Here is a 27,400-nt window from a genome sequence, read left to right as displayed (position 1 = left end):
TTGATAAATTGGCTCTGTCTAGGCAGCAGGCAAGGTGAACCCGTTGGGTGGTTACAAAAGAAAGAAAGGGAAGAAAGAAAAGAAAGAAGAAAGGAAGCAAAAGAAAAAGAAAGAGAGAGAAAGAAGGAAGGAAGGAAGGAAATGAAATAAAGGGAAAGAAAGAAAGAAAAGAGGTTTAATATTTAATATGACCCTGGGCAGGAGGTCATACTATTCTTTATTACTTATTATTATTATTTTTTGAGATGGAGTCTCGCTTTGCCACCCAGGCTGGAGTGCAGTGGTGTGATCTTGGCTCACTGCAAGCTCCGCCTCCCGGGTTCATGCCATTCTCCTGCCTCAGCCTTCCGAGTAGCTGGGACTACAGGCGCCCGCCACCACACCCAGCTAATTTTTTGTATTTTTTAGTAGAGACGGGGTTTCGCCGTGTTAGCTAGGATGGTCTCGATCTCCTGACCTCATGATCTACCCTCTTCAGCCTCCCAAAGTGCTAGGATTACAGGCATGAGGGGTCATACTATTATTCTTATTCTACAGATTAAAAGAAACAAAACAGGCTCAGTCAAGAAGTTTACCAGAATGCAAACTCAAGGAGTATATGTCTCTAAAACCCATGGCCTTTTCACTACTTAAACCACAACACTGCCCTTGACCTTGTGTTTTAAAAAGGCTGCACTACAGAAGCTTGGTTTACATATGACAGTTTAACTTGGCCTGGTGCCTGTTTTTAAAGCTTGGAAATACTCCATATTTACAGAAGTAACACTTCTATATTTTCTAAAGAAAACATTCTTTTCCAAATATAAATAATAGTTCTCCTTCCTACCAAGTCACCAAATTTTTAAAAAGCGTTATCAACTTTTATCAGGAAAATTTGGCTGCTGGCTGGTCCAAGAGCAGTGGTGTTTACAGATAACTGATCACAACCAGTTACAGATTTTGTTGCTCCTTCTCTACTCCCACTGCTTCACTTGACTAGCCTAAAAAAAAAAAAAAAAGAAGAAAACCCAGAAAATTCTGTTTATACATATGAGTATAGTTACAACCATGACACACCCATTTTCCAATTCTGTACCTTTTAGATAAGTTCATTAAAGAGTATGATTTAAAAACAGGCTGGGTGCCATCTCTCACGCCTGTAATCCCAGCACTTTGGGAGTTCAGGTGAACAGATCACTTGAGCCCAGGAGTTCAAGAGCAGCCTGGGCAACATGGTGAATCCCCATCTCTACAAAAAAATACAAAAAAAAGGTCGGGCGCAGTGGCTCACACCTGTAATCCCAGCACTTTGGGAGGCTGAGGTGGGTAGATATCAAGGTCAAGAGATCGAGACCATCCTGGTCAACATGGTAAAACTCCATCTCTACCAAAAATATAAAAATTAGCTGGGCGTGGTGGCACACACCTGTAGTCCCAGCTACTCAGGAGGCTGAGGCAGGAGAATCGCTTGAACCTGGGAGGCGGAGGTTGCAGTGAGCACAGATCGTGCCACTACACTCCAGCCTGGTGACAGAGCGAGACTCTGTCTCAAAAAAAAAAAAAAAAAAAAAAAATTAGCCAGGCATGGTGGCACACATATATAGTCCCAGCTGCTCAGGAGGCTGAGGTGGGAGGATTGCTTGAGCTCGGGAGGTCAAGGCTGCAATGAGCCGTTAGCATGCCCCTGCACTCCAGCCTGGGTGACAGAATGAGACTCTGACTCAAAATAAAACAATAAAATAAAATAACATATAGAACCTTGTGAAGCACCTGCTATACAAGAGTGACACATTCAGACAGAACTCATTGCATAGTTAAACGTGTAGGTATGACATCCAATCAGCCACCATTATCTGCTAGACTTTCCATAGAGTGTTTCTCTAAAGTAGCTCATCTCTCAGGGGCTCAAAATGTTGGGAGCCTGTCTGTTTTCTTAACCACATCCCTATGACATCAGACTAGGGGAGGAATGGACTTGTTTGTCTTAATCAAAACCAATGCTCAGGGTTTCAATGACTGGCCCAAGGTCATTTAGTAAAATCAGTGAATCAGAAAGGTCAGATTTCAAGTTTTCTGCCTTATCTGATAAATCAATGATGTAAGTTTAACACTTCACTAGAGACAGTGTGTGTATGTGTGTAACTAGTAAAAATGGCAAGAGTGCTCACTTTGGTGGCACTAAAATTTGAATGATACAGAAAATATTGCCCCTGAGCAAGAATGGCATGCAAATTTGTGAAGTGTTCCATATTTTCTTTAAAAAGATGTTAAACTTTTCCATTGAAATCAGTTAAAAATAATTTTATTTTGAATAGCTTTTGAAATTTTTCATAGTACCCTTTGAAATAATCAGAGCCATGCTGGGTATTGAAAAAAGCAGAGAGAAAGCATCATACTGAATTTTACTCCTTTTTTTTAACCTTACAATTTTGGATTTGGGGCAAGAAAAAAATTTGTTTTAATCAAATGATATACATTGACTAAATGAAATTTCTTGAGCCAATATTTTGCGCTCTAAAGCCGAAAATGAAAACATTTCATTCTAACTTTCTGATAATTATTGTAGTGGGTGAGAGCAAGTCTCTGTATTGTAGTATTGTTAATTTGCATGGTAAATTAATTAAGTTTACTCATTAACACTAATTTAAAATCATGACAGTATCACAGATCTGTCACGAGTGACCTGTTGAAGGCATCTGGATTTTTAGAACTCCCAGAATCAACACAAAAGTTTTCCAATCCCCAAAGATCCCCAAATTTGCCAGGATAATATCCTTCCCTGGATACCGGCACTAGGAAGAAAATTTGACTGCTCCTAATGGGACCATGTGCTCAGAAGAACTGAGGCACAGAATGAGCTAATAGGCACTGTGGGAAGTCTGAATCAGTCCGAATATGCCATGAGGAATACACTCAGTATACAATAGCCTTCAATCAATGAGTTGGGGCACTACCACAGTTTCTGGTCTCCTTGATTAAAAAAGCAACAAATGTTTCATCTAGATGCTTTGCTGGTCTCCTTTCCCATCTTGCTTTCTAAATTGTCAGAGACCCTTCTTACCTACATAACCAGTGGAAGTCAGTGCACTATAATGAAAGAGATCAGAATATAGAACTGCTCTTCTAAATGCTGGAGAGTTGCAAAACTAACTTCTGAAGGGATCCGTGTGAAAACATGCCTGGGGTGGACTTTGCCTGTAAAGAAGCCCGAATGCTTTTGGATGTAGGAACTAACATCAGACACATTGACAAAAAGCCAGTAGAAAGGAAATGGTAGCAAAGGCAGAAAGAACCACTTTAAAATAATACAAATGGTCAACATTAGTCTGACATTGACCTTAGCCAATGAGAGTTTTCATATGGATGACTAGCCGAGGTTCCCTGTCTGTGGAAAACAAACAGCAAGACCCCTTACAAAGAAGCTCACTCCCCTTTGTCCAGCTCAGTGTCACCTGCTCACTCCAACCATTCTGTTCAAAACTGCATCTTGCCACCAGTTACCTAGCACTGCTATCCCCGGTCGTTGCTTGGTTTTTCTCCATAGCACTGGTCACCTCCTGTTACAGATCCCATGTCTGTGTCCCTCCCAAATTCATATGTTGAAGCCCTAACCCCCAGTGTGATGGGATCAGGAGGTGAGGCCTTTGGGAGGTGATTAGGTCATCAGGGTAGAGCCCTTATGAGGGGATCAGTGCCCCTGTAAGAGGAGATAAGAGGGGGACTGCTTTCCCACTCTGTCCGCTCTTTGCCATGTGGGCCATCTGCCTATAAAGCCAGAAGAGGGCCTCACTAGAACCCACCATGCTGGCACCCTGATCTCAGATTTCCTAACCTCTAGGACTGTGAAACAATACATTCTTTTTGTTTAAGTCATCCAATCTATGGCATTTTTGTTATAGCTGCTGGCACTAAGCCTTCCGACATACTATGCAATTTATATATTTTTGATATCGTCTCCGCCCTCCCCCTAGAATGTAAGGCCCACAAGGGCACGGATTTGTGTCTGACTATTCACTGCAGTAGTTCCAGCACCTAGAAGGGTCCTGGAACATAGTAGACATTATTTTTGAATGAATCAAACTAGCAAAATATAACATGGAAATGGACTTATTCACAGCAGCAGCAAAGAGCAGCACTTGCTGAATTCCATGATAAAGAGTATGGTTGTTGCTGGTCATCTGAATGTTTGCATCTGACCTCGGACATTACCTGCTTCCCTATGTGATAGTCTTTTTTTTTCTTTTTAAGACAGGGTCTCTCTCTGTCACTCAGGCAGAGAGTCTGAGTGACGTGATCACAGCCCACTGCAGTGCAGTGACGTGATCACAGCCCACTGCAACCTCCACCTCCAAGGCTCAAGTGAAAGTCCCACCTCAGCCTCCCAAGTAGCTGCGACCACAAGTGGGTACCACCATGCCCAGCTAATTTTTGTATTTTTTGCAGAGAAGGTGTCCCACTATGTTGCTCAGCTGGTTTTGGACTCTTGGGCTCAAGTGATCCTCTTGCTTCAGCCTCCCAAAGTGCTGGGATTACAGGCGTGAACCACCTGGGAGGCCCAGCCTCCCATGTGATAGTCTAATGCTCAGCAACATAAGCCATCATCCAGAGGGTAAACATTAGTGACATATTTTAACATGTTCACAGATGCAGAAAAAGAAGCAGAACTATTGAGTACATGAAAGCACCTTCACAAAAATTATGACAGTGAGAAAAATCTGGCATACAAAAACTGTGACAGTGAAAGGAATCTGACATAGCTGACTCCATCTTCCTTCTAACCTCCATGCTGTCCTTGTTTATTCCTGGATGCAGGCCAAACTAACTTTGGGAGCAATTTAGTTTATAGTTTAACTTTAAAACAGGAATGATAACAGCCCGTTCCTGAAACAAGCCCCTCCTTGCTCAGGATAAAAACCACCTTTATAAAACTAAGAAATAAGACCAGGCGCGGTGGCTCACACCTGTAATCCCAGCACTTTGGGAGGCCAAGACAGGCAGATCACGAGGTCAGGAGATCGAGACCATCCTGGCTAATACAGTGAAACCCCATTTCTACTAAAAATACAAAAAATTCGCCAAGCGTGGTGGCGAGCACCTGTAGTCCTAGCTACTCAGGAGGCAGAGGCGGGAGGATGGCATGAACCCGGGAGGCGGAGCTTGCATTGAGCAGAGTCACACCACTGCACTCCAGCCTGGGCGACAGAGCAAGACTCTATCTCAAAAACAACAACAACAACACAAAACTAACAAATTAGCCACAAGGTTAGAATTATGGTTCAGTCAGGAGCCCTGTAGCCACAGGAAGCAAGATTCCTACCCTCCCCAGTTGCTCCTATAGATAACATCACTATTGTATTGTGCAGGGTCTGGATTTTATTGAATAAATAAATAAAATAAAAAATAAAAAAAGTCACTATTGTAAAACCTAAGATTGGTGTTCGAGATATTTTTCAGACCCTGTATTCTGAGGGACCAGCTGGCATCACCCAGAGCAGTAAGCTGGCTCCACGAGTTTTGTAATTCCATCCAGGAAGTGAAGACAGCCAGAAGACGGCTTCAACCGCCTATGATTTCATCCCTGACCCAAGCAATCAACACTTCCCATTCCCTAGCCCCCTGCCCACCAAACCACCCTTGAAAAACCCTTGTCTTGGAATTTTGGGGAAGTCTGATTTGAGTAATAAAATCCAGTCTTCCACTTAGCTGGCTCTGCATTTATTAAACTCTTTCTCTATTGCAATACTGTTGTCTTGGTAAATCGGCTGTATCTGTGCACTGGGCAAGAAGAACCATTGGGCAATTACAGACACATATGCATGGAAATAAAAAGCCTAAAAAGGTTGGCACATAAATCCCTTATTAATGGGGGCTTGCCAACTAAACAGAGCTTGTTGTGGGAAAAGCAATTCAATGATCACATAACAAAATCCTTGGGCATACAAAAATCCGGCTCCAGCGTTTCTTCCCTCACATCATCTCTGGTGTTTTTCCTGGCTCACTTTCTCAAATCTCCTACAATGTGGTGGAAATTAACCACTGAATGCAAAAGAACTTGATAGGAGAAGCTGAAATGAAAGAAAAATGCCTATGTCCACAATTCTAAGATTTAGACCACATTTCCATCCCAAATTATACCGTTTCGATCAGAAAACTATCCAGACTCTTTATTGCTGACACCACAGTGAGGAAGAGCAGGAATAAAGAATGGCAGAGAAAAGCCAATGTTAAATCGCTCTTCTTGAGGAGGGGAGGGAGCTGGCAAAATCTTGTCTGCCTGTTCTAGGGAATGTGGTAGGGTAACAGAGGCCAAGATTCTGCTAAAAAATAAAATTTTAACAAGTGATTTGTGGGTAAGAGGTCACATATTTGATTATACATCATCCTAAAGATACTCAACTACATTCCTACTGTCTAATTTTATGGTATTCCTGGGTTATTGCTTCTCTTTAGTGCCACTTTAGTTGGATTTATTTATTAAGATGCCTTTTTCTTTTTCTCTCCCTAAGACATATTCTCCCTCTGTCTCCCAGGTTGGAGTACAGTGGTGTGATCTCAGCTCACCACAACCTCCACCTCCCAGGTTCAAGTGATTCTCCTACCTCAGCCTCCAGCCTAGCTGGGATTACAGGTGTGCCCCACCACACCTGGCTAATTTTTGTATTTTTAGTAGAGACAGGGTTTCACCATATTGGCCAGGCTGGTCTCGAACCACTGGGCTCAAGCAATCCGCCAGCCTTGGCCTCTTAAAATGCTGGGATTACAGGCATGAGTCACTGTGCCCGGCCCGGCCCATTTTTTATTGTTCTCATGCAGACATGCAAACATCTGCTTTCCAAGCAATTACAAATCTTCTGGTACATTTATAGAAAGGAAATCCTGAACCATTTGGATTATCTATAAATCACAATATGCTACCCTGTACCTGCCAGAACATGTGGCATAAATTAAAACGATGAAAAAGGTATTTGTAATGTTTAAAATCATGAGCCTATTATCATTTGCCTGCAATTGAATTGGATTGTTACTGAGGTCTCAATTAGAAGAAAAGAGGACAATCTTTAGTGAAATTAAAACAGGGTGACCCATTTCCAGTTAAATCAAGCCTCTATCCCAGATGGGTCATTTTGTAAATCAGAAGGCTAGATGCATTATCTTTCCTGATGATGATGATGATGATGATGATGATGATGATGATGATGTGTGTGTGTGTGTGTGTGTGTGTGTGTGTGTGTGTGTGTGTGTGTGTGTGTTTGGGGGGAAGGCATTCAAAAGCCATCTCCTTTAACTTTTGTCTTCAGGCAGGGTGTGTCCAAGCTCTCCAAGGTTCTTTTTCTCCTTATTTTCAGAGTCAGATGTATGACAGCTTCCTCAGATGAATTGGTTTTTACCAAATGGAAGCTGATTTTTAAGCTGAGCCCCTGACTTGTCTTTATGATATGTCATGAAGACATATTTCCCCATATTATTTCCCCTACCTCTTTCTTTAGTATATAAAGAAGGCCATTGCCTCACCTTTGGCAGCAATTGTTAAGATCAATCTGGGTCTGTGTGGTGGAATGTTAAGTGGTCAGGCTAATAGACATTCATCTCACAGCACTCTGGGGCAGTCAAGATGCTTGGGGTCTCCTCTCTCTACATCCATCACTTTGCCAGGTCTCCTCCCTTGCTTTGCTTGGGGACTACACAAAGAGGTCAAGTATTCTGGGACCACAAAAAAGGTAGAGATCAGCAAGGGAGCTAAGTGCTGGTACCTTTCTAGGGGTTGGAAGAAACTAGCAAGACGGGAAAGGAGAAAATTATTTCACAACACAACTAAGAGACACAGCTCTACATAATAGGAACCTCCTTTTTGCTCCCGGTATACAGGAAGCACATTATTTAATTCTGTTGTTGATTAGAATTAAGTACTTAAATTAATAATGTTTAAAAATAATAATAATAAGCACTTAATGGAAAAATGGAGGCTGTCGAGAATGTGAAGACAGAAGAGGTAAAGTAAAAGGGAATAGAAAGATTTGCATACTAAAAGCAGAAATCTGTTTCCTGCAATGATGCTATTTGAATACTTGGCTCATTATTTTCTCACTTTCTGGTCCAATCTAAAGCTCCAAATTCTATGAGGAAATCTAATCCGTTGAATTCAGACCATCTGCACAATAAAAATATTCAGAAAACCCTAATAGCCAACCCTATAATGGAGCAAATTCCACTCTGAACTAAAGCCTTTGTATAAGTAATAAAGGGACAGAGATGGCACCAGAGATTAAAGAAAAAGGCTGTCACAGGTATGTGCAAATCATCATTTTGCTGTAGTAGGAAGTAATTCAAGTCACATTTTTTGAAGAAAAAACTACGACAGTAAACAATTTGGCAGCAAATTTTTTAAAATTCAAAAGTATTTCTCTTCTATACATTTCAATAATATATAAAATATTTGGGTAGTCTTAGTTTTATAAGAGAAATAATTAAAAGAGGCAAAAGGGAGTCTTAAAAATTGCTACATATTTGGGATTTTCCCCTACCTAATAAAAAGAGATAAAAGAAAGGCCTAAGTATGTAGAAATTAATGCTTAAGGATACCCAGATAAAGAACATTTTCATTTCTTAGTAAGACAAAGAATGAGTGTTTTAACTTTATTTCACAAGCAACAAAATCCATGAAGCTTTTGTCACAATAAAAAAATAATTAAGTCATTGCAGGACTATAGTATTAACTATGGCAAAAAATGTATATAGATTTTAGTCTCCTTTTAAAAAATGTGTGAGTTACATACACGCATTCGTATATCTTGAAACAGCATGTTCTATCAGAGAAAATTTTTACATTCAGCTGTGTTTTAAGCTTTCCAATGCAAATCGCTTGTGTCTTCCTATGAGAAAATTGGACAGAAACACTTAAAGGTTTAGGAAGGGTTACTACTCATGTCTCTGCATCCGAAAGCTGCTTTCTCATACCACAGCACACATGAAACTTCTCATTGTGTGCTGCTCGGGAGGGGCGTGCATTATTTAACATTATAGTGGGTTAGGAACAGTGGGACTCAAGCCTGTGCCTGAAATAATGAAAGACACCAGAAAACAGATTCACACTAGGCAGAACTGAATCCTAACACTTAATAAGTCATTTGAAGAATTCTGCATGAACAAATGGCTCTCCTTACATATATACTGGAGTTTAAAACCTTCTTTTAAAACAAATTTTCGTAACGAATAAAACTGCTGTAACATGATCTAAGCTAGAGAAACAATCTTTTAAACACTTCATTCTGAAAGCTATTACATTGAAACTATCTTTTCCATTAGACAAAAAAACCATTTTATCTTTTGGTTCAGAAATCCATTTATTAACATTCAATTTTTAATTTAAAACAAACAGCCTTGCTACTCGCTCTCCTATCCCCCCAAAAAGAAGGAATAATGACAGGGTGGGGCATACTTGTAGAAAAAGCTCTGACACAAAAATAATCCCCACTGTTTCAGGAAGCAAACCTAAGGACCAATCCAAAACTCAAGGATTTTTTTTTTTTTTTCCTGTCTAATGCTATCATTGAGCTCCACCCAGATTTGACTGTACTTGAAAGGCAGGAAAAAAAATTGTCAGAAAAAAACAAATTATCTCCTACATGTTTGTTTGCTGGCCCTCAATGGCATTCAGAATTCAGAGGGTCGAGTCATGCATTATGAATGAATGGGTTTCCAATGGTAACTGCCAGCCATGGAACTCAACCCCAGGGTTCTTTAATAGAGGACAGAGTGGGGGAGGGTCGCACGTTCTCCTCCACCCTGGGGCAGCGGGGAAGGAATCCTGCAAATTAAACATTTCATCTCCATGTTTGCACCCAACGGAGAGATGCAGGGGGCAAAATTCTTCTGTTTAAAACAAGCCAAGATACACACTAAAATAAAGACTGGTAAAAATACAAATCTAGTCAGATCACATTAGAACTTGATAAGAAAATCTTGCATGACTTTCTCCCCATACTTGTTAATTTGGTGCCTTTGTTTAAGCAAAGAATGGGTCTCTATTTTACAGCTACAGAGGATGCAGCATCGCCATGAGAGATGAGGGGAGAAAAAAAGAACCGAGAGAGCAGGAGAAATCAGTTACCCACCTGGCTAAGCAGTCTGAACATTTAGGACCTACCCATTTCTGAAGACAGACAGACTAATCAACGAGGCATCAAATGCTCCCCAAGTCTGTCGCTGCAGCTACGCGGCAATCCAAAAGAACAACGCACGTTTCTGCTAACACCTCAAGTTGGGAAGCACCATGCAAAGAGACTGGTTAAAATTCCCTACCATGCAGTGCAGCCATCATCAGAAGCCCAGCATATCTTCTGCTCTAAGTAGTGATGTGCCAGTTGATGCACAGAACAGAGGAAGAGAAAAATGGAGGAAATAAGAGAAGGCTGGAAAGTCGCAGGAATGTTTCTGGGTCATTAACAAGTGGAAGACCCCCTTCAGTATTCACACCAATCGGTCTTGATCTTACAGGACATCTTTTTCTCACTGAGCGTCTGTTGAAAAGACTGCAGCAAACCAGGCAAGGGATTATGGGATAGGGATGCAGCAGCGAGCTGCAATGAGATTCGTGGGTGGCTTGCTTTCCCTCTGAGTCAGCAGTCAGCTGTTTCCATGCTCTCGTGCTGGGCTCCATCACCAGAAAGTGACTGCAGGATTAACCAGGGGAGAGGCGACCAGTGCAGTCTCCGCGCAACGCAGCCGGGGCAGGTACAGGGAGTGCTACAGATCAGACGGAAGGAGTGCTGGGACGCAAACGGTGAACACAGTGAGAATAGATTCTAGGGAGAAGGCATATGGTACCTCAAAATGAAAAGTTCACATTTAGAGAAGTGCTTTGTGTGAGTGTGAGAGCACACACTTGCTTGTTAGAAAGAGCGATGATTGATTTTCTTAGATGTCTCAAGTAGCTTGAAACACATAATTTTTTTTAATGCAACAAACAAACAAACAAACAAACAAACAGTCCAGTTCCACAAGCCCCTACTAATTTTCCTCTCTTGGTGTTTACCCAGGGCAGGGTCGATAAAATATGGTTCCACAAAGTCAAATCATGCAATGACATTTCTCTGCTTTTTGTGGTTCTAATGATTCAGAGAAAAATCATATGGTACATTTTTTGATTCGGGGATAACCAGACCCTTTTCTTTTTCTGATCACGAAGTTTCAGTAAAAAGTTGAGAAACTTGACAAATAACATATTTGACTTAATTTCCTGCCAAGTCATGAAACTTAGTTTTAAAAGGTATTAATAATGTAAAAATGATCAGCAAGTAGCTATATAATAGTGATTAGGTCTCCAGATTACAAATAATAGTTTAGAATAAAAAATCTTACATATCAGCGTAGAATTCACAACCGTTCCTTTTTCTACAACAATAAAGGCAGGGAACAGTATTGCATCCTATTCCTTGTTTAGTTACTAGTTTCAAAGGGATTGCTAATAATGTTTATTTTAAAAAACTGGGCATCTGCATATTTGATTACATGAATATTTATCACATTCTTTCCACACAGTCAAGCATTACAGTGAGCCCTTGAAGGGGCCTCAGCTCTGCAGAGCAGTGATGATCGATCACCTTTGGCAGTAGTAGGAGGAGGGGGATCATAGAGAAAACAGCAAAATTGACAGACCTCAGAAATGCACATACATGCCAATTTTGGCGTGCCATTTTAGGTGATACACAGTTCTCAAAATCCCAGTTAACACCCTGCTTTAGAAGTTTTGCAGATTTTTTTTAAAGCTTCATTGAATTGTAATTCACATACCATACAATTCACCCATTTAAAGTGTACAATGTAATGGTTTTTAGTATATTCATAGATGTGGGCAACTACTACCACAGCCAATTTTGGAACATTTTCATCACCTCAGACAAACAAACAAACAAACATCCAACTCTTTAGCTATCACTTTAGCTATCACTCTTTAGCTATACTAAATACTCTTTAGCTATCACTCTCTTCCCTCCCACATCACATCCCCACAGTCCTAAGCAATCACTAATCTAAACCTTTCTGTTGCTAAAGGTTTCCCTGTTCTGGACTGGAACCATATAATGTGTGGTCTTGTGTGTCTTGCTCTTTTCACTTGGCAGAATGTTTTCCAAGTTCATCCATGTGGTAGCATGTGTCACTATTTCATTCTTTTGTATGGCTGAACGATTTTCCATTGCATGAATTTAGCACCTTTTGTTCATCTGTTCATCAGCCAATGGACACTGGGTTGTTTCCACTTTTTGGCCATTATGAACAGTGCTGCTATAAACATTTGTGTACAAGGTTTTGTGTGGACATATGTTCTGCTTTAGAAGTTACAGTTTAATTAGGACCAACTCCTAAAACTAGAAGCAGGCTACCCCCACTGAGTTTTACAATATCTTTTTTCTAAGACAGGCCATCAGACAGGTGTCTGACTTACTATGACAGGAGTCCTTTCTTCTTCTCATTCTGCTACTAAGCCTATCCCAAAGCCAAATTCATCGAATGCTGACCCCTCCCCCAACACATTCTTTCTCCTGATCTCTCTCATTCTCTTCTTCCAGTCAACCCAGAGTCTTGGGACCTATAACTAGACCAGGTCTCTGTTCTCTGAAGGTGGAGAAGTGGGAGAGATCTTTGGTTTGTTGCTGGGCTTCTAGCCAGAGGATGTTAACTTACTCATTCAATCATTCATTCCAATGAACACTTGTTGAGTGTTGTGTGTTCCAAGCACTGAGTAGGCACTGAGGATACAGAGAATAATTTAATATTTCTGAGCCCTCAGGGACATCACAATCTAGTGTGGGAGATGGGTTGGTAAGCAGGCAATTGCAATTCAGAGTGATAAACGCTTAACAGCAAGAGAAAGCAAATGCTCTAGGTGCCCATAGAAGGGATATGAAGGGCCAGGGAGGCGTGCGGAGCATTTCAGGCACTGAGTGCAGCACAGTCAAAGGCATGAGATGGCTCATGGGACCTGAGAGTAATACCTAAGTATAGCGGAAGCCTGGGGTAAAGGTAGAACAAATGCAGGTGATATCCATTTCTGATCTTTTACCTGGAATTGGGAATATCTCTTCCCTGGAAATAGCATTACATAGGATAGCTGAGTTTCGAATACCCTCACCACCATGGCTTAACTACTATATGGGTTAAATGGGTTTTGGGGGCTCAGAATCTAACAAACACACATAATACTGCTTATTATAGGAAAATGCAGCCTCGTTTTTAACGTATGTCTTGGCAAATGAAACCAACTGTTTATAAGTTGGGGCTTGGGTAACTGTGGGAGGCCTCCACCGAAGTGCCAAGCATCATCTCCTTGGCACTTCCTGAAAACAGGTATGTAGATGGTGATAGTGGCTGCTGGTTATGTTTCTGAGTTGGAGTTTCCCGTATTGTGGTCTCAAGTGGTCGGACTTGAGGGGTCTCAAGGGCAGAGAAGAGCCCAAGATTCTTGGGATTACAGCCACTGCACACCTTATTGACTTCTTGGAGCTGTCTTGCCTCTCCCCACTGTTTCCCTCCAGCTGAATGGAGATTAGAGCTAAACTGTCATCAGTCAGTCTATGATTTGTGCACTGGGGAAGTATACAGACAGTGCCTATGCATAAGAAGAGGATATATGCTACTAAATTGGGATTGGCAGGAGCATGAGAGATAGTGATCCAGTATTTACTGACCCTGTATGATGTGCCAAGTTCAATCCAATGCACTTTATATACAGTCTGCCTATCCCTGCTCAAGAAAATGTATCCCAGAAAGTAAACATCTTAGGATGGCATACAAGGTAATTTACAATCCGGCGTCTGCTTCCTGATTATTTTCTACCTTCTGTCCTCCCTAGTCACACTCCAGTTCGTAAGAATTCTGTTACTGGAAAGCAGTCCCAATCCAGACCCCAAGAGAGCGTTCTTGGATCTCCGGCAGGTAAGAATTCAGGGCGAGTCCATAGTGCAAAGCAAAAGCAAGTTTATAAAGAAAGTAAAGGAATAAAAGAACGGCTACTCCATAGGCAGAGCAGCCCCAGGGGCTGCTGGTTGCCCATTTATATGGTTATTTCTTGATGATATGCTAAACAAGCGGTGGATTATTCATGCCTCCTCTTTTTTGATCATATAGGGTAACTTCCTAACGTTGCCATGGCATTTGTAAACTGTCACTGCGCTGGTGGGAGTGTAACAGTGAGGAGGACCAGAAGTCACTCTCGTGGCCATCTTGGTTTTGGTGGGTTTAGGCCAGTTCCTTTACTACAACCTGTTTTATCGGCAAGGTCTGTATGTTGTGCCGACCTCCTATCTCATCCTATGACTTAGAATGCCTTAACCATCTGGGAATGCAGCCCAGGAGGTTTCAGCTTCATTTTACCTGACTCCTATTCAAGATGGAGTTGCTCTGGTTCAAACGCCTCTGATGATTCCACATGTATTTTTTTAGCAGTGGCTCTCAGCCAAAGGAATGGTACCAACCCCTCCCGTGGTGTAGTAGGGTATGCATTTAGAAATGTGAAGGGGCACTGTGGCTGTTATACCAGTATGTGTGGGGGCGGGTAACTACTAACATTTAGTGCCTGGGCATAGGGATGCCAAACCTGCTCCAGTGAATGGGAGAGTACCTTAAAAGTACATCTGTCCCCACAACACTAATGTCAGTAGCATCCCCTTCGAGAAACACTAATCTCTAGGCTCACCTACCACTTGTTCTGCCAGGAACACTCCCATCCTCTCCTGCCTCCTGCCCCTCGTTAACTTCTCGGATTCCTTTAGACTCAACAAAGCTACCACTCACTTTAGGAAGGATTCTCTGACTCTTCCTCTGATGCCCAGACCCTCCCACCCACAGTCTGGATTGAGTACCACTCCTGTGTACTCCACGGCATTCTTGCTGGAAGCTGTTGAAGGTTCCACCTTTTAACTCACTAACCCTTAGTGCAGTGCCTGTCACCTACTAGGTGCCCAATAAGTAGATATGGAATGATGAAAGTCCTGTGAATGAACATATGACATAAAGGTGAAAGTTCATCTCAGAATTGAAAAATTAGTTGGATCAGAGACCATTATGGACAGGCAATTCTTCATATCTGCTAGTTTATGATTTAGAAAGTACTTTCACAAGCCGGGAACAGTGGCTTACGCCTGCCAGCACTTTGGGAGGCCGAGGCGGGTGGATCACAAGGTCAGCAGTTCAAGACCAGCCTGGCCAAGATGGCGAAACCCCGTCCCTACTAAAACTACAAAAATTAGCCGGGTGCAGTGGCAGGCGCCTGTAATCCCAGCTACTCAGGAGGCTGAGGCAGGAGAATTGCTTGAACCTGGGCAGCAGGGGTTGCAGTGAGCCGAGATCAGGCCACTGCACTCCAGCCTGGGCGACAGAGTGAGACTCTGTCTCAAAAAAAAAAAAAAAAAAATAGAAAGTACCTTCATAGATTTTCTCTTTGATCCTCAAAGCTAACCTAGAAACGGGTAGAGCAGGCATTATTATTTTAGTGGAAATTGAGATGTAGAAAGGTAAAGTGACCAGCCCAGAATGGAGTAGCCACAATATAATAGAGGTGAACTAGAGTCCAGGTCTTGTGGCTGGCACCACTCCTCTTTCAGTATGTCACCTGCCCCAGGATGTGAAAGAACAGGAACAGTAATCAGGCAACTCCAGAGTAGAACAAAGCCCGCTAAGTAGAGAGGTGATGTGTTTCAGTGTGAGATAAATATAATGAACGAGAAGAGGCCAACTGAAATCAGGAGCTTATAAAAGCTGCCTAATGCAATCATCATTTCATTTTCTGTGTCTCTGATTTCAACAAACTTTATTGGGGTTGGAGGAGGCAGATAGGGAGAGATTAGTCAACAGATACAAAGTTACAGTTAGATAGGAGGAACAAGTTCTAGTGTTCTATTGTACAGTAGAGTCACTACAGTTAACAATAATGCATTGTAGATTTCATTTTTTAATTTGTATTTTTTGAGACAGGGTGTCACTCTGTCATCCAAGCTGGAGTGCAGTGGCGTGACTGCTGCTCACTGAAGCCTCGACCTTCTGGCCTCAAGCGATCCTCCCACCTTAGTCTCCCCAGTAGCTGGGACTACAGGCATGCACCACTGTGCTCAGTTAATTTTTTCTATTTTTTTATGGAGACAGGGTTTTGCCATGCTGCCCAGGCTGGTCTAGAACTCCTGGGCTCAAGTGATATGCCCATCTCAGCTTCCCAAAGTGTTGAAATCACAGGCGTGAGCCACAGTACCCGGCCTGTATATTTCAAAATAGCTAGAAGAGAGAATTTTGAATGTTCTCACTACAAAGAAAGGTATAAGGTGATGCATATGCTAAGTATCCTGATTTAATTGTTACACAATATGCATCCACATTGAAACATCACACTGTACCTCATTAACATGTCAAGTAGAAAAAAATTTTAAAGATATAAAGAAAACAAACAAACATAAAAACTTTATGAAAAGTATTGCCCAATGGTTTTATAAAAGAAGATGGTAAGAAGTAATTATTTCCAGCCTTCAGTTCAAGCATGAGCAACTGGAGAGGAAGTATTATTATGATGGATTTCACAGGTTAGCACTCCAGGTGTGGCCCTCAAAGCCCAGCTCCTTCTGGACAGTCCAGACTCTCTGTAGTCAGTTTGATTAAGTGGTTTGGTTTGGACCCCAAGAGGCTGAGCCCCTTCCTCTCTACTGGCAGTAGCCCTGGTGAGGCCCCCTATGTTTAAGGGTTGGGATCATTCATTAGAGGCTGTGGGGAAGGTTTTAAGAACAGACAGGACAGTCAGGAAGTAATGGTGAATGAAGCAGAAAGGACTTTCTCTTAAGCATCCTTAAAAGAGAAAAGGTGCAAGTTGGCCTTAACCTGTTGGGGTTATATGGATAGGAGTAGATTTATCAGGAACCAGCTGACCCAGTTCCAATCCAAGAATTCACACCAGAACTGGCCTGGCCTTGGGATGACCCTTTAATGTTATACATTGCACAAATGATTGTGTGCCAGTGGTACACAAGGCACTGGTGATACAAAAATAAATGACATGAACAGAACCTCTCAAAATCATTCCTGGGGACTGAGTTATTTGCCTCCAGCTCACAGTTGTGTTGACTGGGTCTCAAGGATCGGGATAGCCCTTTGCAGCCAGGCTGTATTTGCAGTAAAGGTGACCCAGGTCTAGCACCCCTGACTCCCTGCCCAGTATGTTTCCCACAGGGAGCTGCCCCAAACTGAAGACATATCCAGGTGGGATCTGCCCAGCACAGAACAGAGCAAGACCATCACTTTGCTTGCTCCAGGCTCTATCCTTCTATTAAGTACCTCTGAGGTCCTTGTACCTTTCTTGGCACTTTTCTCATATTGACTCATATTGAACATAAATTCATGCCCAGCAACCCTATCCAACAAGGAATTTTGGTTGGTCTGGTATCATTTATTCTTATGGAACTCAGGATGCTTTTTTTTTCTAGGTACTTACAAACCATCCCATTAATAATCCTTCTCTAGCATTATTCTTGATAGAGAGTTCTGTAGTTTTGTAGAAAAGACTGACGTAGGCCTGGTGTGGTGGCTCATGCCTGTAATCCCAGCACTTTTGGAGGCCAAGGCAGGCAGATCCCTTGAGGTCAGGCGCTGGAGACCAGCCTTGTCAACATGGTGAAACCCCGTCACTACTAAAAATACATAAGTTAGCCAGGCATGGTGGCACGTGCCTGTCGTCCCAGCTTCTCCGGAGGCTGAGGCAAGAGAATCACTTGAACCCAAGAGGCCGAGGTTGTAGTGAGCTGAGATGGGGCCACTGTGCTCCAGTCTGGGTGACAGAGTGAGGCCTTGTCTTGAAAAAAAAAAAAAGAAAGAAAGAAAAAGAAAAAAAAAGAAAAAAAAAAAAAAAAAAAGACAAGCAAAAACAAGGCTCTGCTATGCACTGATTATTAAATGCCCAAGTAATAACATATCTACCCCTTCATTATTCTTTGTCCTGCTCTGACTATAACAAAAAGCAAAGGCAAGCAAACACAAAGCTCTTTTGTTTCGCCCATTGTTAGGCCTGGAGAATTCAAAGTTAACTATGTATCCTGAGTATACCCGGAATGTCATCTCCCAGTGCTAACTATGGGTTCCTGATTGCATCTGTGTCTACACCGATGTGCACATCGGTATCAAGTATTGTTTTTCTCTTAAGCAGAGCTCCATGACCACACTTCTTAATTTAACAATTAAATTCAAGGCCGTGCCAAAAGTTCCTGCTTGCCTCACCAGTTTACCTTGTTTAATTAATGCAGTGGTTTTGACTACAGGGCTGGGATTTAAGAGTCCGGGAGTCTCTGTGGGCGACTGAGCTGGCGGAGGCGGAGCAGAGCCTCCAGGGTAGGGGCGGAAGCAGGGAGGTGGCCGAGGCGGACGCGCTGCTAATAATGCCTGCCTCTTCCACACATTCCTTCCTCTCGGTCCCAGACAGTGGATTACTTTTAGACCAATATGTAGTTCAGCGAGAACCTCACAAATGTTCTTCTCTGCTGACCGAATCACCCGACCTCTACGATTCCATCCTACGGTCATAACCACAGACCTGGGGAAATCTCAGACAGCCCCGGCCTCGCAGGCCAGGCGGAGCCGGGAGCGCTTTCACTCCTCGGGCTCCGCCTCGCGCCCGGGCTCCATGGCAACAGGCCCCGCCCCGAGGCGGGAGCCTAGCTGCTCTTAGGCGGAAGAAAAGCAGGCGGATCCCCTCCACCCAGATGGCGATTGCGCGGTGGTATTCCGAACCTCTGTCTTTCCCCCACCCCCTCTGGGTTTCCTTTTCTAACCTTTTTGTCTCACCAGGAAACAGAATCACTCTGTAAAAGAACTGATTCAAGTGGTGGCGGTGTGGGGAAGAGGAGGGAGTCAGGCCCGCCGTGACGGCATTAAAAGCTAGGAGACCCGGGGATCGTCCCCGCCTGGCCCTCCAGCAACGGGGGTTCTCTCGACTGTGGCCTTTTCCCGTGTCCAGGGTTGACATCTCTCTGCCTGCCAACCCTGGAGGGTTCTGAGCCGATGCGCCCATGGTGGGGGTGGGACTTTCTCCGGGTAACATGCCTGGGTTTTCATGCTTTAAAACCTGGAGGTGACACTGAAGTAGGAGTTTGGGCACTTTGGCAGAGGGAGCTAATGCGAGGACAGGGGAATCTGACACCATCCTCAGAAGGCTGCCCCTCCAACTTGTTACCAGAAGAGTCTTTTCCTAAGCAGCCTGCCTGGCGCTACAACTCAGGGTCACTTTCATCCACGATTAGAATTCTACGATGAAAGTCAGAATGCATCTGCGATTAAGGCACGGCTCCGGAGACACATCTGGATTTGCTTTATCTGCAGGTTGCTCCTTGCCTCTCTGTTAGCTCATTTGTAAAATGATACGTCCTAATGCCATTGTGATGATTAAATGATCCAGTGTGTCAGTGTCAGCCCCAGGCCTAACACACAGTCTCAGGTGCGGTGGTGAAGAGGATGGGCTCTAGAGCCAAGAATGGGTTTGGATCCTGGCTCTGCCACTTATAAGTTGTATAACCCTGGGTAAGTAATTTAACCTCTATGCCTCAATTACCTCAAGTGTACGGGGGATGACAAGGGTACTGACTACATAGCATTGTTAGGAGAAGGAAATGGTTTTAGTCTATATAAAGGACCTGATCCAGTCCGGGCGCGGTGGCTCACGCCTGTAAAATCAGCACTTTGGTAGGCCGAGACAGGTGGATCACCTGAGGTCAGGAGTTCAAGACTAGCCTGGCCAACATGGTGAAACCCTGTCTCTACTAAAAGTGCAAAAACTAGCTGGGCATGGTGGCAGGCGCCTGTAATCCCAGCTATTTAGGAGACTGAAGCACAAGAATCGCTTGAATCCGGGAGGCGGACGCTCCAGTGAGCGGAGATTGCGTCAGGGCACTCCAGCCTGGGTGACAGAGCGAGACTCCGTCTCAAAACAAACAAACAAACAAACATGATCCAGTGCCTGATGCATCATAAGCAGTCAGAACATAAATTATTACTATCATTATTATGGCCACTACTACATTTATGAGTTCCTTTAGAAATGACTGATAATTCACTTTTTTACTCCTGGAGCTGGGCTCATTTAAGGATTCAGTAAGCCTTTGTGGGGGTTTTTTGGACATATGAATAGCTTAATAATACACTACACCTCACCACCCTTTAATAAGCCACACAAAATACATCAATAAATGAGAGTGAGTAGAATCATGCAAAATCAGAAGAGATATTTCTATACAGTTTTTTTGTTTGTTTGTTTCTTTGTTTGTTTTTTTTTTGAAACAGAGTCTCACTCTGTCTCCCAGGCTGGAGTGCAGTGGCGCTATATTGGCTCACAGCAACCTCAACCTCCTGGGTTCAAGGAATTCTCCTGCCTCAGCCTCCCGAGTAGCTGCGATTACAGTCGTGCGCCACCATGCCCAGCTAATTTTTTTGTATTTTTAGTGGAGACGGGGTTTTGCCATGTTGGCCAGGCTGATCTCGAACTCCTGACCTCAAATGATTTGCCTGCCTCGGCCTCCCAAAGTGCTGGGATTACAGCCGTGAGCAACCGTACCCAGTGCCTGTACACTTTTATCACACCAGCCTGAACACAGCCTCCCTCTGCATCCTCACCCACTTAGCACTGGTGTCTCCCTGCTGGTTTTGACACAGCTGAGAGGCTGCAGTGCTACTTTGTTACTCTTGCTGAGGTCTCACACTAACTCTAGTCCCAGGCCAGTCCCAGGAAGGAAGAGAGCCTGTTCATGCCTACCTGCCACTGGTTCTCATGAGAAAGAAACCTGGACTTTTGTGCTGGTCAGCGGCATGTGGAAATGAGTCCTCATTGGCCAGTATCTCTTCCTTAGAGCCAGCAGCCTTCTTAAAAAGATCAGAAGAGAAATGATTCCTTTTGGTCCCCTTCCAGCATCAGTTTTGCCCTTTGACGTAAGTCATCGTCTCTGGACATGAGAATGGGAGGCCTCACTTCCACGTCCTCCAAATGAATGCACTCTAAACAAATATTGATGCACCTCTCAAGGTTGGCATTGCATCTGGACCAGTGCCAGGAAGCCACAAGGCCACCAGAGGCAACGGGGAAGAGCAAGGGCGGAAGAATAGAAGCCAAGCTGCAGCAGATGGAATGTGCACACGGTCAGGTGAGGTCTGACCCAAGGGTGTTGTGCCTAGACCTGTGAGCCCTGGGTCAGGGTGAGCCCTGTGCCAAGCAGAACCATCCATGACCTCAGGGCCAATTCTGGGCACCCCTGACTCTTCCTTGATAATGTCTCTCATCCTCCATTCTTCCTCCCCCTTTCTCCTGCCCTCTTTCCTACTCCCCATCCACTTCATCAACAGGCTTTTAACTTATCTTCTACTATGTGCTGGGCACTGTGTTAGGAGCCACAGATAGTCACTATCCTTAAGGAACGTATACTTTCTCATAAGAGAGACAGATATTAAATCTCAAATTCTAAATTAAACTAAATTAAAGTACTTGAAATAAAAGTTAATTAAGCCTCAGACAATTAACGATTTTTATCTGTGGCCTCTACTTCAGACCCACCAAGGAAATGCATGGGTGTTGGTGTTCTGTGGTGGACAAGAATCCAGGCTCTGGAATCAGACAAATGTGGGTACAAAAATTACAGCACCTCTCTGACCCTCCTTTTCTTCTTCTGTAAAATGGCAGTAAAAAGAGATATACTTTATAGGGATGTTATGAGGATTAAACAAAATAATGCCCAAAAGATGCTTAACACATTGCCTGGCACAGAGGAAGACCCAATATACGTGAACTATTGTTGCTGTTTATTTATACAAGCAAAGGGGTCAGCAAACCTTTTCTGTAAAGGGCCAGTATAGCAAACACTTTATGGACTTATGAGTCAATACAGTATCTGTTGCAACTGCCCGATTTTATTGTAGTGTGACAGCAGCCATTAACAGTAGGTAAAGGGGCTGAGTGTGGTGCCTCATGCCTGTAATCCCAGCACTTTCAGAGGCGGAGGCAGGCAGATTGCCTGAGCTGAGAAGTTTGAGACCAGCCTGGGCAACATGGCAAAACCCTGTCTCTACAAAAAATACAAAGAAACTAGCTGGGCATGGTGGTGCACCCCTGTAGTCCCAACTACTTGGGAGGCTGAGGTGGGAGGATCGCTTGAACCCAGTAGGAGAGGTTGCAGTGAGCTGTGATTGCACCACTGCACCGCCATCCTGAGCAACAAAGCCAGACCCTGTCTCAAAATAAATAAGTAAATAAGCAAACAAATAAATAACAGTTGGTAAATAAATGATTATAACTGTGTTCCAATAAAATTATATTTATAAACACTGAAATTTGAAATAATTTTCTGATGTCACAGAATATTATTTTTCTGTTGTTTTTTTCCAAATTATTTAAACATGTAAAAACCATCGTTAGCTCACTGGTTGTACAAAAACAGCCCGTGGACCAAATTCGGCTCACAGGCCATAGTTTGCCCACCCCTGCTCAAGCTGAACAAAATGGCTGACACACTTTTTGTCGATTTTGCTTCAGAGGAAAATCCAGTTGGTGGGTTCATAATATGCTAATTCAGTGTCTGGACATTAAAACACAACCTGGTCTGACTAACAACATTATAAACCAACCCAAGGATAGCAAAAACCTTGTAAATGAAAAATAATACCTACAGTTTACTTGTGCATAAGCCAAGATAAGTAATCGGAACTTACCATTGGCTTGTGCAGAAGATAAGAAATGGAAAAGACAGTCATTTCCTCAGATGCATGATCACCCTGTGTTCTGCACGCGGAGGCAAGCTGCTCCTGACAGGTGCAAGAACCAACAGTGTGTGCACTTTGCCTGTCAGTGCTGTGCACAGAGAAGTGCAGCAAGAAACACCTCAGAGGGTCACAAGCCCCCTAGATTTTACCCACAGAGGATGGGAGAAAAAAGAATGTGTGCTGAATGAAGAAAGCTGGGAAAATGAGGGAAGGCAGGAGAAACCTCCAGAAACAGGCCAAGCCCCACCAACATAGAAATCAGATCACAAATGATTTAGCCGTAACAGGTATCCCAAGTTATGCTATGTAATTCCTAATTCCATTCTTTCCTTTCCTTCTCCCTTTCCCTCTTAAGTATCTGTGGAGAGAAATAGGACATTACGTTTTTTGTTTGTTTGTTTTGAGATGGAGTCTCACTCTGTCGTTCAGGCTGGAGTACTGTGGCGCAATCTTAGCTCACTGCAAGCTCCGCCTCCTGGGTTCACACCATTCCCCTGCCTCAGCCTCCTGAGTAGCTGGGACTACAGGTGCCCGCCACCACGCCTGGCTACTTTTTTATATTTTTAGTAGAGACGGGGTTTCACCGTGTTAGCCAGGATGGTCTCGATCACCTGACCTCGTGATCCGCCCGCCTCGGCCTCCCAAAGTGCTGGGATTACAGGTGTGAGCCACCATGCCCGGCAGGACATTACATTTTGCTTTCTCCTGCAATGTAGGAATATATTTATTCTCTAGTTCATATCAAATTATTTGCAGGCCAGAAATTCTTTCTCTAATAATATTAAAATATGTACCTGTTCCAAAGACACTACAATTAATAAACTTGTTTCCCTTGACCCAGAGGAAATGCAAAGCTGCCTTATAAATCCATTCCAAGAATCAAATTTTTTCTTGTACATCTTAAAAAAAACTATGTGTTGCTGGGTGCAGTGGTACACACCTGTAGTCTCAGCTACTTTGGAGACTGAGGCAGGGGGATTACTTGAGCCCAGGAGTTCAAGATGGGCTTGGGCAACATAGTGAGACCTCATCTCTAATTAAAAAATGAAGAAGAAGAAGAAGAAGGAAGAAGGAAGAAAAAAGAAGGAAGAAGGAAGAGAAAAGAAGGAAGAAGAGGAAGGAGAAGACGGAGGAGAAAAAGGAGGAGAAGAGAAGGAGAAGAGGAAAGAGAAGAGGAGGGAGAAGAGGAAAGAGAAGAGGAAGGAGAAGAAGAAGATGGCGGCGGCATGGTAGCTCATGCCTGTAATCCCAACACTTTGGGAGGCTGAGGCAAGAGGATTGCTTGAGGCCAGGATTTCCAGACTAGCCTGGGCAACATAAGGAAACCCCATTTCTACAAAAAAATTTAAAAATTAGCAGGCAGTGGTGGCGCATGCCTGTGGTCCCAGCTACTTAGGAGGCTGGGGGAGGAGGGTCACTTAAGCCTGGGAGGTTGAGGCTGCAGTGAGCAGTGATTATGCCACTGCTCTCTCTCCAGTCTGGGCAACAGAGTGAAACCCTGTCTCAAGGAAAAAAAAAAGAAGAAGAAGAAGAAGGAGGAGGAGGGGGAGCAGGAAAGGGACGAGGAGGAGGAAGGAGAGGAAGAAACCACATATTATCCATGCCCAGCCATTTTTACTAGATAAAGAATTTGCTTATCCAGCCTGATTGACATGTTGAACCATCCACAAGGTCAGATGTCACAATAACGCCCTCTGACTTAGTAAGGACTCCTCTGGGAAGAACGTGGCCCAGGTACAGATGTCTCCATCCTTGATAGTTTGAGTCATAGATAACCAGCTGGCTGCCTACCAAGTTGCCACTTGGTTTTAACTACTATGTGTTGAAGAAAGAAAGCAAGTCTATTACTTAGACTTCTTTCGAAAGGAAAAAGTGAGGATCTGGGATCTAGCAAGGATGTAACTAACTGTATCCAGTGCGCCCCTTCCCTACCCATGAAGAAGCACAAGCCCACGCTCAGGGAACCTGGCACTGCCTTTTGTCTTCGCCCTGCCACATGGCACGGCACTGGTACTCTCTCAAGGAGTAAAAGTCACCCCATCATATGGATTTTCAGTTTTAAACCCAACAACCTGAATCAAGGGCTTAAACTCCATCACTTTCTCTATCACTTTCCAATCATGTGGGGGGCTTCAGTTCAGTTTGGTGGTGCTGATAGGAAACTTGGGGGCTCCACCCTAGCCTCAGGCCTAGCTCCTAGTCCACTTCCCTCCTTGCCTTGGCAGGGCCTCTACACCAGTAATGAAGCAGGAAGGCACAAGATTATCATCCGTTCATGGAATCAGAGGTGTATTTGAAGTTGGAAAGGACCTTAGAGGTGACAGAGTCCTGTGGTTTTAAAGCTATGAAATCCTTTCTCTAGAGAGCTGCCCAGGCCCTGGGGCCCCTGCCAACATGCTTACCTCCCACTCGTGCTGCCTCCACCCCCGCCCATCTCTTCAGGACACCTGGTGCTCTGTGGACATATCCAGTTTGATCACCATTGTATAGACAAAGAAACAGAGAGCTGGGGAGGTGATTTGATCCCAGCCCCCACCACGCCCTACAACCAGCAAGTGGCAAAGCCATTTGCAGATCTCAGGCCTGACTCCGAGTGCCTGCTGCTCTCCATCTGCCCCGGCATCCACTCTTTACAGGCAGACCCAGGGAGCTGGAGGTCTGTGCAGGCTGCCTGAGTTTCTTTACAGTTTCAGTAGTTCTGTGGAGCCTGTTCCACAACAGACACAACTGGAAGTACAATAAGCAAAGGTCTTGCTAAATGAGACTAGAAAACAATGCTGAGGAATAGCAAATAGCTCTCATGCAGCAGCTGGTCTGCTTGAAGAGTTAATGGTTAAGAGTTTATAAATATGCAAACAACAGGAGTTCCCAAGATAGCAGAGAAACAGGAACCTACCACAAAGGATGATGGTACTAAAAGGTTAAAAATCCGCCCATCCACATGGCAAAGGGCAGGGAATAAATAAACCACGACATCCTGTTAGAGGGGGATTCACAGAGAAGGCAGACTCCTGGGAATAGGAAAGAAAAAAAAAAAAAGATACAAGACAAAATAGACCAAGGCTAAATACCAATTTTGTGTAGTTAAGAACACGCATATCCTCGGAGTGACCTTGACAATAAAAATCCAACACTAAAATAAACATGTAAGAGCGGAGTTACATCATTAGCAGTTGTACAGACTGTTATGAAGCCTTTTAATCCAGTCAAATTGGTGAGCAGGGTGAAGTGATAAAAGCACAGATTTATTCAAAGGACCCACGTGGTTGGCATCAGATGGCCAGTGTGTTCCGGCACTTGGCCTGCCCCCTGTTCCATAATGGGCCTCGGTAGAATTCCCATTCTATTTTTAAAAAGCTGTTAACACATGTTTGTTTGCCCCCAGAAATGGGAAAACCCAATCTTCATTTAAACTTAGACTATAAAATTATTCATTATAAAAATAGGTTTCATTTCTATTTTTCTGTTTACTCTAATGGCCAGTGCTCTCCTAGCAGCATCCTGGGACCTTTATCCGGCATGCATGTGGCCTCTGGCTGCTTTGCTCTCCTCCATTCTCTCTGTACTGTTTCTGGCTTTTCAGGAATCTGTGTACCCGTTTCCTCAGGTCCAAATTCTGAGATAAGTTCAGAAAAGGAGGCTGCTTTCTTTTAATTCATGGCTAAATGAATGGATCTTCATGAGCAATGAGGCACTCTTAATGCAAGGTTCCTGCTCCTCCTAGCCCCGCTGTTGCTCCTGCTCCCTGGGTTCTCTGCGCCTGGGTTCTCTGCTCAAATGCTCAAATGCTGCCTCCTCTCTCAGGCCTTCCTGACCTCCTGACTTAAGTGGGTGTGCCCCTTTGTTATGTATCACTCTGCCCCATTTGAATCCTTCATGGCAGTTGTCACAGTTTGTAAGGAAATACTTGTTTGCTTAGTTAGAGGTGTCTAGGCCACCAACCTGTGACCTCCATTGGGGAGGGGGCAGGATCATCCCCCAACGATCATGCAGCACAAATGCAGTCTTGGCACATGGCTTCCAACAGTGTGCGACGAGGAAGGACTGAGTGTCCAGCCTGCCTAGACATTAGCCAGAGCTATGTGATCAACGCTGCTCTGGAGAACACAGCCTCCTAGAACAGGTACTCATGTGAAACACCTCAGAACTACTTGTTATGATCGGACATCAGCTAAAGATCCCTTTGAACTCTTGTAGAAGGGATCTGTTAGGAAAATGGTGTAAGCAAGATCATCTGGACAGTGTAACCTACTTAAGAGTGACACATACTCTACGGGAAAAGTTTGTCATTGTTGTTTTTTGTTTTTGTTTCTGTTTCTGAGAGGGAGTCTCAGTCTGTCACCCAGGCTGGAGTGCAGTGGCGCAATCTTGGCTCACTGCAACCTCCGCCTCCCAGGTTCACGCCATTCTCCTGCCTCAGCTTCCTGAGTACTGGTATTACAGCCGTGCGCCACTATGCCCAGCTAATTTTTGTATTTTCAGTAGAGAGGGGTTTCACCATGTTGATCAGGCTGGTCTCAAACTCCTGACCTCGTGATCTACCTGCTTCGGCCTCCCAAAGTGCTGGGATTACAGGCATGAACCACCACACCTGGCCAGGGAGAATATTTTAATATTACTTACTGGAAATATTCTCCTCCAGTCATTGAGGCATGCT

At 43.8% G+C, this 27,400-nt stretch overlaps 1 protein-coding gene and 1 pseudogene across 14 annotated transcripts in view; one reads left to right on the top strand and one right to left on the bottom strand.

The window, feature by feature from the left end:
- Positions 1 to 27,400, bottom strand: part of TRIM2 (tripartite motif containing 2) — a 134,917-nt gene that overhangs the window by 70,282 nt on the left and 37,235 nt on the right. The window contains exon 1 of one of the 14 annotated variants that reach the window (XM_028848820.2): positions 10,279 to 10,507. The exons of the other annotated variants lie outside the window; for them this stretch is intronic. Within the exon in view, the coding sequence (XP_028704653.1) occupies positions 10,279 to 10,281 (3 nt within the window). The 5' untranslated portion in view covers positions 10,282 to 10,507. Of the gene's footprint in view, positions 1 to 10,278; positions 10,508 to 27,400 lie in introns of those variants that run through there. 14 annotated transcript variants of the gene reach the window in all.
- Positions 2,140 to 2,234, top strand: LOC114678538 (U6 spliceosomal RNA; annotated as a pseudogene).

The sequence above is a fragment of the Macaca mulatta genome, chromosome 5 (assembly GCF_049350105.2).
Source record: "Macaca mulatta isolate MMU2019108-1 chromosome 5, T2T-MMU8v2.0, whole genome shotgun sequence".
Lineage (NCBI taxonomy): Eukaryota > Metazoa > Chordata > Mammalia > Primates > Cercopithecidae > Macaca > Macaca mulatta.
The sequence above is the reverse complement of the archived record's forward strand: the minus strand, read 5'-3'. Positions and strand labels throughout refer to the sequence as shown.